Here is a 12,021-nt window from a genome sequence, read left to right as displayed (position 1 = left end):
GCTGTAGCTACGATATAGCTACGATATCTCTCGAGTTTTTCCCCATACAAAACTAAATGAAAAGCTGTAGGTAGATTCTAATGATAACTGAAGTGAGTTTTATCTCTGTCTATCGGTAGGATATCTTCAATAATTTACCTCGATAACTTCCTCTTATAGTACGATGGCATACTTAAACCCCATAGAATGTTTACAAGTTTATTTAAAGCCCACCAATGTACTTCGTGAATCTCTGGCAGTTGCGGTGTTTGTGTGATCTTAAACTGTTGCAATGATTATGGCTCTGTACCAGCTGGATTTTTAATATACCAAGTACACTCGCGCCGTTCTTTGTTCTCGGAGCGATCTTTGACGAGACCGGCATTTATAATTTATCACTGATTCGTCATTCATTTGTCACTCACGGTCCGAAAATTTGGTGTCATTTGTGTCAGTCAATACTCAACAAAGAATTCATCGGGGAAAATGTTTAAAAGCCTTTAAAAGTGTAATTCTAGGTATTATCATCAGCTAATGTATATCGAGATACAAGATACGAGAGCTGCAATGATAACTTTAATTATAATTAAAATCAATACAATTCGTCATTCATATATTGACAGGTTTAAAATTTGAAGCCATTCGTGACGTTGACTATCAACAAAACAGTCGGGAGGAAGACGGCGGAAAAGTCTTTGTGAAAACGGCTTCGCACCACAGTATCTGTTGTCTGCTTATCTCTCTCACAGTAAAGGTGTTAACAAAGAGGACAAGACCAACGACAAGAGCCGGAAGACGGCAAAAACGATGGAGTTTATCAACAATACGAACATCACAAACTCAACCGAGCCCCCCTCGGTGGGATCTGTTTCCTGGATAGAACAGTATGAAGAACCAGAAGCCCTTTACATTTTCCGTTTAACCCTCTTCTCCGTGATCATCTCGGCCAGTATAATCGGCAACTCGATGGTTTGTTATGCTGTGTGTACCATATCTTCCCGCAAGCCTCTGTCCTACCATCTCGTCGCTAACATGGCCTTCGCAGAAATTCTAAGCAGTGTTTGTTTGGCCGTCATGTTTGCGAGCGGGCAGAATCCAACTGACGTCGTTCTTCAAGAGGCCGCATGCATTTTGAATCCGTTGCAAGTAGTTGCTCTTCTCGTTGTGATCTACTCACTGGCTGCCATCGCTTTTTATCGTTACAGATTCATTGTAAACCCTCTTCCACGCGGACCGTCCGTTAAGAAGATTACAATTCTGACCATATCTGGGTTGTGGCTGTTGTCATTTGCAATCGCCTGCCCCTATTTCTTCGGTCTCAGATTTAGAAATGGTGAATGCATCGAGCTGCCTGTCGCAAACAATGAGTACTACCTGATAATGTGCTACAAATTCCTGGTCTTAAATTCATACGTTGTGATAGATCTCAACGTAAAGGCGGCGGCGTGATCATGTATTATGCTGAACATTTATCCGTTACTCATCGCAGAGATTTGGCAGCCTCAGACATTGAAGCTCTCTGGATACAGGTTAAATTTCCTACAAACACTACTCTGTTCTCCGTAATCTATAGGTCTGAGCTAGAGTCCACGAATTTCTTCGAAAGCTTTCGTGGAGCCCTCGAAAAAGCTTGGCTTAAAACTGACAGCATCTTTATACTTGGCGATTTTAACTGTTGTTTATTAAATAGGGACCCTGACGGCATACCTACTTTGGGCAAAACGAAGAAGCTGATAGAGACCTTTGAAGACTTCAATATGCAAAACATTATCTCTCAACCAACTAGAATAACATCCACAACGGAGTCCCTAATTGACCTTATTGTTACAACTAAAGCAAACATGGTTCGTCAATGCGGCGTGCTGCCATTGGGCATATCTGATCACAGTTTAGTTTACGCCACTTTGAAGTTGAAATCCAAAAGACCCCCTCCGAAGATTGTCCGCTCAAGAAACTTCAAGAGATGTAACATTCAAGATTTCAAGAAAGATATCGAACGAATACCTTTTCACGTACTGGATATATTCGAAGACAAAGACGACGTCCTTTGGGGCTGGAATCTTTTGTTCAACGATGTTTGTGATGTCCATGCCCCTTATAAAGACGTCAAGGTTCGCAGCGTCTGTTCACCATGGATTAACAGCGAAATAAGATTAAAGATGAACAAACGGTTTAAATTATTCAAAGTAGCCACTCGCACAAAAGATCCGGTCAAATGGAAGGAATACAAAAGATTACGTAATGAAATCACCACGGACGTACGTCGGGCGAAAACTAAACATTTCAAGAACCAACTACTTGAAATAAAAACCGCTGCGGAGTATTGGAATCTTCTTCGCAATGCCACTGCACCAAAACTCAGAAAGGCTATTGGACCCTTGAAGAGGGAAGACGGTTCTCTGGCAGTCGATAGTAAAGAAAAATCAAATCTGATGAATTCTTTCTTTTCTAATATAGGAATTAATCTAACAAGGAACTTTTCATTCACAAAAGTCAACGCTGCCACAACATTAAAGTCAGTTCCTGTTATCAAAGACGTTATTTTATCAAAATCCGAAATTGAAAAGTATTTATCAGATCTTAAATGGAATAAAGCTACCGGTCCCGACCAGATTTCTTCTAGAACTCTAAAAACTGCCGGGAATGCGTTGGTCCATCCATTATACCATATTTATTGTGAAAGTCTAAGATCTGGCTACGTGTTTGAACAATGGAAAGTGGCTAGGCTGAGCCCTATCCACAAAAAGGACGATGAGAGCGACATGAGCAACTATCGGCCAATTTCTATTCTCAGTATACCCAGCAAGATCCTTGAATCAACGGTCTCTCAGAGAATCGTCAACCATACATTCCACGAGCACAGTTTAGTCACTGAAAACCAATGGGCTTATAGGAAAGGCTTTTCTACTGAATTAATGCTTATAAAACTGACAGAACAATGGAGACAAGCGGTTGATAACAGTAAAGTTGTCGGCGTGGTTTTTGTCGATTTTCAAAAGGCCTTTGACTGTGTATCGCATAAAATATTGCTGCATAAACTCGAGATTGACTTTGGGATCAAGGGCAACCTCGCTGCTTGGCTTCACAGCTACTTAAAGGGGAGGCGACAGTTCACAATCATTGACGGCGCAGCCTCTGATTTTGCTCGCATTAATACAGGCGTTCCTCAGGGATCAGTCCTCGGTCCAACCTTGTTCGCACTTTACACAAATGATCTACCTGATAATATAACAAATGCAACTGTTTTTATGTACGCAGACGATACCACCCTGTTCTGTATCGGAGACACCGTAGACATTGTTATTGCCGAACTGAATGCTGCTCTCAAGGAACTAGAGCTATGGTGCTTAAGAAATCAACTATTGCCTCACCCCAAGAAATGCGAAGGCATGCTAATTCATCGAGGAAACTTCACTGGTCCACTACAGTCATTAATACTGATGAATCATTGTATAAGATGGGTTAAACACACCAGGCTGCTTGGAGTCTATATTGATAATAGACTTAACTGGGACTACCATGTCAAAGCACTAAAGATCAGCTTTGCAAATAAGCTTAACATGCTGAAGCGCAGCTTGTTCTTACCAAGACCCATGCTACTGGACTTATACTTTAAAGTAATCTACCCATCAATTATATATGGTATCACCGTCTGGGGCGGCCTTACTAATAAGGAGGGCCTAATTGCATTAGAGTCTTTACACTGTAGAGCGGCAAAATTAATTTTTAACTGGCCATGGGATATGCCTAAGTCTGACGTACTAAGCAAAGCTCGATGGTCTTCTATTGAAACCACATATAAAGTTAATTTAGCTAAACTGATGTTCAAAATAGATAAGAAGACTTTACCTATATCCATCTTAGATACCACCGAAGAAGTTGACGTGAATACTAAGAAAAATCTAAGAAGTAATGCCAACATAAAAGTACCAAAATTCAATACATATTACATGAAAAACAGTTTTTCCAGAAGAGGACCTATCGTTTTTAACACACTTCTCCAAGAATCAAATTTAAGAAATATAACCATTAAGCAGCTCTCCTCGTTAGCCTACAAATCAAAGGCACTTTTAAATTTGAACTTTAATTCCATTTCTCCACAGACAGTGAATTTTAAGGACCCCAATTTTAAATATTTTTAGATCTTCTAATTTTGATAGGCTACTTTAATTATTGTATTTTACTACATTTCATTTTATTCCATTTTACGCACGACCCCACAAGCGTGTAGTCGCTTTAACAATTATCGTGTTTAAATAAAGTCTTTGTATTGTATTGTATTATTACTATGTAATAATTAGATTCATCCTGAATTACGCTTTACCCTATGTGATAATGCTTGCATCCTACAGAGCAGTGGCGTGGAACTTGAAGATGCGAATTGTACGGATTAACGAAAGAAATCGGGCCTCGACTGCCGAATCGTCTTGTGTTGTCGAAGATCAAATGGATCTACAAGATTTGGGAGAGGACACGAGAATGAAGGAACGAAAGAGTGTCGTGTTCGATCAGAATAACCGAAGAGACAGCAAACCCGAAAACACAGACCCGGAGAAAGATTTACTTAAGATAATTTTTATGCTTATCATTATTTTTGTTGCGTGCTATTTTCCGTATCAAGCCCATTATGTGTGGGAAAGAGTTTGAAACATCACTGCGTATCAATTTAGATATCATCAACTCTTTATTGATTATAATTTTATTTTGATTTGCCTTCCCAGCGCCTTACATCCTTTGTGTTATGGAACAATGAATAGTTTCTTTGCTAAGGCGTTCTCCAAAATCATTCTTTGTAGACCTTATGACTGATGTGTACCTCAAGTCGCAAGTGGAACTTTGGATAAACCTTTACCAAGCTGTGAAACTGACTCATTTTTGAATCCAACTCAATAAAAGTTCTACGCTCCCAGTGTGGCAGCTGTAAATGTCTGGCAGCCATCTTGGACACGAAAGGAATGTCCTCCAGTCGAGAGTTCCAAAGTTTAAATACCGCAAAAGATTGTTCGCGGAAAACTGTTTGTTTTCGAACAACTTAAAAAAAAATACCAATTATAACGATGCAAGCTTGGTAGAGGTTGATATGTAAGAGTATGTTTATTTTAAAAATACAATTCACGCCAGTGAAAGCACTCGCGTCAATAGTCTCCTTAATCTAAATCACAAGAATACTTGAAACGGATACCTTCAGTAACGTATTGAAAATTGAGTTATGCTGGGGATCGTTTTCAGCAAGATCAGATTGAAGCAAACCAGCCTTTCAATTTGTCGTCGTAAATAACGACTTCCTGCCGCCACGTGCATTTTGTATAAAAACTCTTGAGAATTACATATCGGTGGTTTTGCTTGTAAATATGTTCACCGTTCGCAAGGAAAATTACTTAGACTAGAAGCTCATAGATTATTTTCTGATCATTCAGTTCCTTGAGCAAAATTTGCCAGATGATATATCGTTTAAACCATTGTATATAGAAATATATGTGCTTCTGGTGGTTTAATGAGACGAAGCTGATTAAAGGATTTTAAAATGTGATCAATAACTGTAAAAGTCCTCTGAAGTACTTCAGGAAAGTTTAATGTGTGTTTTTTGGAAGGATGGGGGGGTATTTTTGTCAACATAAAAATGCCTGAAAAGAACTGATTCTGTGGGCAAAGGAAAAATAATTTGACTCCTAATAAATCGAACGTGTAGGGAAAGCGAAAGAGCTTCAAGTAATCGAGTGATCGGGTTATCGGGCGTAGGGAACAAGTGACCAGAAATACGAAACAGACGGTGTATTTTGTACTTTTATAAATACATCGTATATTTTAATAAAAATTAACCACCGATATGTCGGGTTACATAAAAATTTCAGCAAGCAGCGAAATCAGCGCCAGGTTCGAGTCTGCAAATGTTCCAGTTATTGGATATGGATCTGTGTTGAACAGAAGAGGGAGAAACTTCGAGAACAATCATTACAAGCGTGTCTTTGTTCGGAAGAAACACACGCATTTGATGAAAAGTCATCATGAAAACAAAACCTGGGGTAATTATATTTAACGCTGAGTGTGAGTCGATGTGTTTTAAACATCCTCAGGGCTTCAGACATAGTGACAATCAGAAGTCAAAACATCCTGCAGTTCAAATTTGTTGACAAGAACCTCGAGGTTGTTTACAGCTGATAGAGCTAAAGAATATTATAGATCTCATAAGGTAGATGAAAGAAGGAAACGGGAAAATCTACTTTTAAACATCTCTCAGATGTTCCTTCAGTCGGTAAACATAACATGTTCGCCGGAATTAATTGCAAATTTCAGTCTGTACCTTAAACGTTAAAGTACAGACTGCACATAAATGATAATTATATATACAAGTTCTATGAAATAACGGAACTGAGTTGTCAGTCATAAGATGGACCTAAGTATTTGTTCTCTTAATTTCAAGTGATCATTGGTTCTTTTCAAAGAAAATGACAGAAGTATAGACGCATTGATCTCAACAATAATATGATAACCGTCTTTAAAACGTGCTGTTCAATTTGAATTAAAATGTGTGGAGGATTTTTCTGGAATACGTGCGTGGTTGAAAGGCCTCACTGACACTGAGTGAATTGTCCGAGTGATGAGTTAAAATGCGGCTTCGAATATGTTATGCAGTTGAGGTTGTAGTTGAGGGGTTTCTCGGTAAAAATCCCAGATGTAAAGGAAAATCGCGGCCCTCAAACGCCCAAAACACCGGCAAAATGTCGTGCCATTAAGCAGGATTTCCTCTGTTGCTTTTGTCCATGCGCGTAAAAGTGCGTTTAAAAAAATTACATACTTTGGTACGTTGAGATGAACGTTTACGTGCGTCAACAAAACGTTATCATATTTCTACTTCCTCGTTTTCTTTCTGGAGGTTTACGTACGTTTTACGCACGTTGCAATCGTAAGAGTGCAAGTTAAGTTGCACACTTCTTCAACTTCTACGCACAGGCCAACATTTTCCTCACGTTAAAAGGCATGGCAGTCATTTTTACGTGGCGGTGGAAATTGTTCGCATGCGTTTTCTTTACGCACGTTTTACGAACAGAAAAACTCATGCGACTGGAAGCCGTGAATACACATTTACATCGGCAGCAACTGGACGGCTCATGAGGAACCAAAAAAAAATTGTTAAAAACCCTTGCTACGTCACAATCGACATTTCGCGTGCTTTTCCCCCTAAACAAACCCAAGTGAAAATCTGCTTGCAAATCCAGCGAGAATTGAGCGGCGGTCAGTTTAGTCTATCGCTATATCTCAAATTATTCAGAACGATTTCAAATTCCTCTTATAATACAACGGCATCTTCAAGGCACAGATCTGCTTGAAAGAAAAAGATTACCGAAAAAAATATCGGCACTTGCGGAAGGTTTGGATTCTAAGTTTTTTGTTATTGTGTCGACAAGCTGTGTTTGCGCTAATCACAGTGAAATTTCCCGCGCAGTCGTTTGTCATGACCAGCTTTTTAAAATAATTTTTTTGTGTCCTTTGATTGCCGTCGCCATTTTTATACTCTCAACAAAGTCGCAGACGGGAATATTTTGTAAATGAGAGAACCTTTTCTCAATGGTTCATTACAAACCTTTTCGCGTACACGGTTCCTATTTAAGCTAAAATTTAATGCTTTTCAAAGCAGTCTTAAACTGCCATATTAGGAACAGGTTTTGATATCTTCTTGTCAAGCTTTCGCAAAGAATGATTTGATAAAGGAGATAGCATCCTTATAAGAAACAAGCGCCGTAAAATGAATGAAATCTTATCAATCGGGCTACCTTAGCTGCTCGACGATATTAACATTTTTCTACGATCACATTTCTGCCTATAAGTGTCTGTATATCTATCTTGCTAGGGTAGTAGCAGAAATTTCTCCACAGCACAATATCCGAGAAATAAAAACTAGGTAGCTTCTTGGAAGCATTGTTAACGTCTTGTTCAGCTCATTTAAAGATAAAAATTGAAATATCAATTTGTGGGAATGATTCGAGGAAAGGTCGAAATCAAGTTATGCCGACTGTACAGCACGCCATACTAACCTGATCAATAATTCACTACCGAAATAAGATGGAGCGTCATTCGATTGAATTCATAAAAGAAATTTCGACTGTCAGCAAGATAAACATCCCATGGAGACAAAGAGAGCGCGGCAAAACTCGAGTGAAGAGGTGGTGCAAATTTTCTAAACCAATCCCAGTCATAAAGCATCGTGATGTAACACCAATTAACTTCATCTTTAAAAGATAATCTACCAGCAGTACACCGTATCTTCTTGATTCAAAGGCGGGAATCCAAGTTAGAATCGTTATAATAAAAACTTTTGTTACTGCGAGCATTAGCGAGCAGCAAAACTATTCCTGACTTTCCGTGTGAGGCCTGGGCTCTAAATGTATGCGTTCAACATTCGATCCATTGAATTGTGACTTCGTTCGTTCGGTGGTGATGATTTTAAAGATGCAGTATGAAGATCAGCGGCGGTAGTTTTTTAATTGTGCGTGCGCAGCCCACATGGTCCAATGTTCCTGCCATCAAGCCCTGGGGAGTTCATTAGTCGACCAGCGAGTAAGTTTTTATTGCTCTTTTTGAACTGATCTATCATGTCAGGTGCAATTCTATCAATCGCTGGAACTGTTTATCAAGGTCACCGACGATTTGGTGACATTTCCAGGGGAAGAAAGTGCTTTCTTATGAGTTTTTCAGCGCTGTCGTGTGCACAATCATGTCCAGTGCGACACTTGGATACTGCAGTGACGGGGATTGTCGATCCTTTTATTTTCATTTATTAATCAAGTCGACTTTTTTTGTCAAAAATGGGCTATTGTGTTTATGTAATAAACAAAATAATACATGGTTATTTTCAGATATAAAATTTCTCTTCTCGTATTTGTTCTAGAGTTTTGCGGCTTTGCGAATTGCTTAGATAGAGGGAAATGCCGCAAACTGCTATATGCTGCTCAGAGTAATTTGGGAAATTGTAGCGTCTAGCGACTGGTTTGGATGCGTCCTTTTCATTTCTTTCTACGTCACGAAATTGTTCTCGGAATCGATCACCTAGTCGTCTTCCTGTTTCACTAATGTATAACTTTTTGTATCAAATGCTAGTTACGCAATAGATTACAATGGCGGAGGTGCACGTGAAGTGATCGGTAATCTTAATGGATCTTTCGGGTTCCGACATTTTCTCTACGTTGTAAATGAAAGGACAAGTTTTGCATCGAGAGCGAGCGCATTTGCTTAGTTCCAGGTTGGCCGTTGGTCTCATATCTTGAACTTTTAACCAAGAAGTTGCTTATGTTTTTGTTACGTTGGAACGAAATTAGTGGAGGTTGCGTAAAGATAGTACCGGTTTCTGAATCGTTTTGAAGTAATTTAAAGTTTTTAACATTTGTAACGTTGCTCAAGAGTATCTTCCACTATCTTTGTTGCCGCAGATGTGCAGGCCGCATAAACATTTATCATCGTGATAAGTCTGTATATGTTAAAAAGCCAATTTTGAGATAAACTCACCAACCCTGAACGGCGTAAAATGCTGAGGAACAAGTTGACAAAACTTTCATCCGGAAACTGCCTTAATAACAATGCAAAACAAACCTGAGAATTTGCTCGAACTTGAGCAAAGCATTCTACGACTTGAGATACATATTTATTCTTGTGTTTTCAAGATCTACAAAGAATGATTTTGGAGAACGCCTTAGCAAAGAAACTGTTCATTGTTCCATAACACAAAGGATGTAAGGCGCTGGGAAGGCAAATCAAAATAAAATTAAAATCAATAAAGAGTTGATGATATCTAAATTGATACGCAGTGATGTTACAAACCCTTTCCCACACATAGTGGGCTTGATACGGAAAATAACAAACAACAAAAATAATTTTTTAAGCAAATGAAGATCATCGCAGTATATACTCAACTTAAGCAGTTGAGAAATAAGGCCTGAAAAAAATTTAGGCCTGAACGGGAATCGAACCCATGACCTCTGCGATACCGGTGCAGCGCTCTAACCAACTGAGCTATCAAGCCAACTGGGAGCTGGTCAATTGTGAGTTCGTTATATACCCGTAGATGGAGAAGGTGTGATAAGAATACATGAAAGTCATATATTTGTACTGCGGAAAATACATTTTAAGCAAATGAAGATCATCGCAGTATATACTCAACTTAAGCAGTTGAGAAATAAGGCCTGAAAAAAATTCAGGCCTGAACGGGAATCGAACCCATGACCTCTGCGATACCGGTGCAGCGCTCTAACCAACTGAGCTATCAAGCCAACTGGGAGCTGGTCAATTGTGAGTTCGTTATATACCCGTAGATGGAGAAGGTGTGATAAGAATACATGAAAGTCATATATTTGTACTGCGGAAAATACATTTTAAGCAAATGAAGATCATCGCAGTATATACTCAACTTAAGCAGTTGAGAAATAAGGCCTGAAAAAAATTCAGGCCTGAACGGGAATCGAACCCATGACCTCTGCGATACCGGTGCAGCGCTCTAACCAACTGAGCTATCAAGCCAACTGGGAGCTGGTCAATTGTCTCTTCGGTTATTCTGATCGAGCAGAACACTTCTTCGTTCCTCCATTCTCGCGCCATCTCGCAACTCTTGGAGTTTAGTTTCAACAATACAAGAGGGTGCAACTTTCAAATCCCGATTCCGTTTCTTTATCTCTGCGATTCGCCTCCCTAAGTTCCACGCCACTGCTCCGTAAGATGCTAGCATTATCATATATGGTAAAGCGTAATTCAGGATGAATCTGATAGCTACATAGGATCTATTACTTACGACAGACAGCTCCTCACACTCACCATTTCTAAACCTGAGACCAAAGAAATAGGGGAAGGCGATTGCAAATGACAACAGCCACAGCCCAGATATGGTCAGAATTGTAATCTTCTTAGCGGATGGTCCGCGCGGAAGAGGGTTTACAATGAATCTGTAACGATAAAAAGCGATGGCAGCCAGTGAGTAGATCACAATGAGAAGAGCAATTACTTGGAACGGATTCAAAATGCATGCGGCCTCTTGAAGGACGCAGTCAGTTGGATTCTGCTCTCTCGCAAACATGACGGCTAAACAAACACTGCTTAGAATTTCTGCGAAGGCCATGTTAGCGACGAGATGGTAGGACAGAGGCTTGCGGGAAGGTATGGTACACACAGCATAACAAACCATCGAGTTGCCGATTAAACTGGCCGAGATGATCACGGAGAAGAGGGTTAAACGGAAAATGTACAGAGCTTTTGGTTCTTCATATTGTTCAATTGTGCTCTCGGTGGAGGTATTGGTTCCACCTATGGTAGTGTTGGTAAATAACGACATTTCTGTGTTCCTTCGATGGAGAACTCCTAAGGGGTTGAAAAAGAGCCTTACATAGAATCGTCTATCACAGGTGACTTGCTCTACTGCTACTAGAAAGAGATATACAGAAACTTAATCCATGGTAGCTAATTTACATATCATTGCACTCTTACCTTTAAGAATCAATTAAATGTTTTTTATGCCATTGGATGTCGACAGTTATATTTTGGTGCTTTCTGAAATTCCACATTTATGGCGAATTTACGGAAGTTATAAAAAATTGATGGCATTCCAAAACTTCCAGAGCCGCGACGAATTGTCTTTCAATCATTCTTTGTCCATCCTCAAGCGTTTATAATAACTTAAGAGAGTATCTCTGTAAGAGCAGTCCGGTCGATTTTGCTTGAGACATGGATTTCGCTCGTTTTCGTGTGTTGTAAGACATTCATGTACCTATACTAAAACCACAATCAGTTTGATCGGATCTCATTATTTTTCAGAGTTTTACGGAAATTAAATTTCACTCGAGCGAAGGCTTGTTGTGACACTTTTCAAGACTTTAATTTCATACAACTTTAAAGGACAATTTACAAAAAACTACGGAACTCAGCAAAAAACAAATACCACAGCCATATATATTAACTCTATCTTATCTATCGAGGCGACTTTCGTAAACATCACGTGTCAATCAAGGAAACAGGAAGACTTGAATGACACCTTATCGGTTCGCCTAAATCAAACACGCCAAA

General features: G+C 39.4%; 2 protein-coding genes across 3 annotated transcripts in view; one reads left to right on the top strand and one right to left on the bottom strand.

Annotated features, from left to right (window-relative positions):
- The first annotated feature begins 762 nt into the window (after nt 1–762).
- Nucleotides 763–1,428, top strand: LOC136280133 (D(2) dopamine receptor-like). Its single transcript, XM_066164822.1, has one exon. The coding sequence runs from the start codon at nt 787–789 to the stop codon at nt 1,426–1,428; it is 642 nt and encodes a 213-aa protein (XP_066020919.1). The 5' UTR covers nt 763–786.
- Nucleotides 1,429–9,329: 7,901 nt separating this feature from the next.
- LOC131797250 (substance-P receptor-like) overlaps nt 9,330–12,021 on the bottom strand; it is a 3,226-nt gene continuing 534 nt past the window's right edge. The window contains exons 2-3 of one of the 2 annotated variants that reach the window (XM_066166212.1): nt 10,780–11,319; nt 9,330–9,712 (exon numbers count right to left, since the gene is read on the bottom strand). In XM_066166212.1, coding sequence (XP_066022309.1) covers nt 9,681–9,712; nt 10,780–11,319 — 572 coding nt within the window. In that variant the 3' untranslated portion in view covers nt 9,330–9,680. Of the gene's footprint in view, nt 9,713–9,935; nt 11,320–12,021 lie in introns of those variants that run through there. The other variant, XM_066166211.1, reaches the window with a different exon arrangement.

Source organism: Pocillopora verrucosa, chromosome 4 (genome assembly GCF_036669915.1).
Source record: "Pocillopora verrucosa isolate sample1 chromosome 4, ASM3666991v2, whole genome shotgun sequence".
NCBI lineage: Eukaryota > Metazoa > Cnidaria > Anthozoa > Scleractinia > Pocilloporidae > Pocillopora > Pocillopora verrucosa.
The sequence above is the reverse complement of the archived record's forward strand: the minus strand, read 5'-3'. Positions and strand labels throughout refer to the sequence as shown.

Coding starts and splice junctions, on each gene's coding strand:
- LOC136280133 (XM_066164822.1), top strand. CDS start 787: ATGGAGTTTATCAACAATACGAACATCACAAACTCAACCGAGCCCCCC.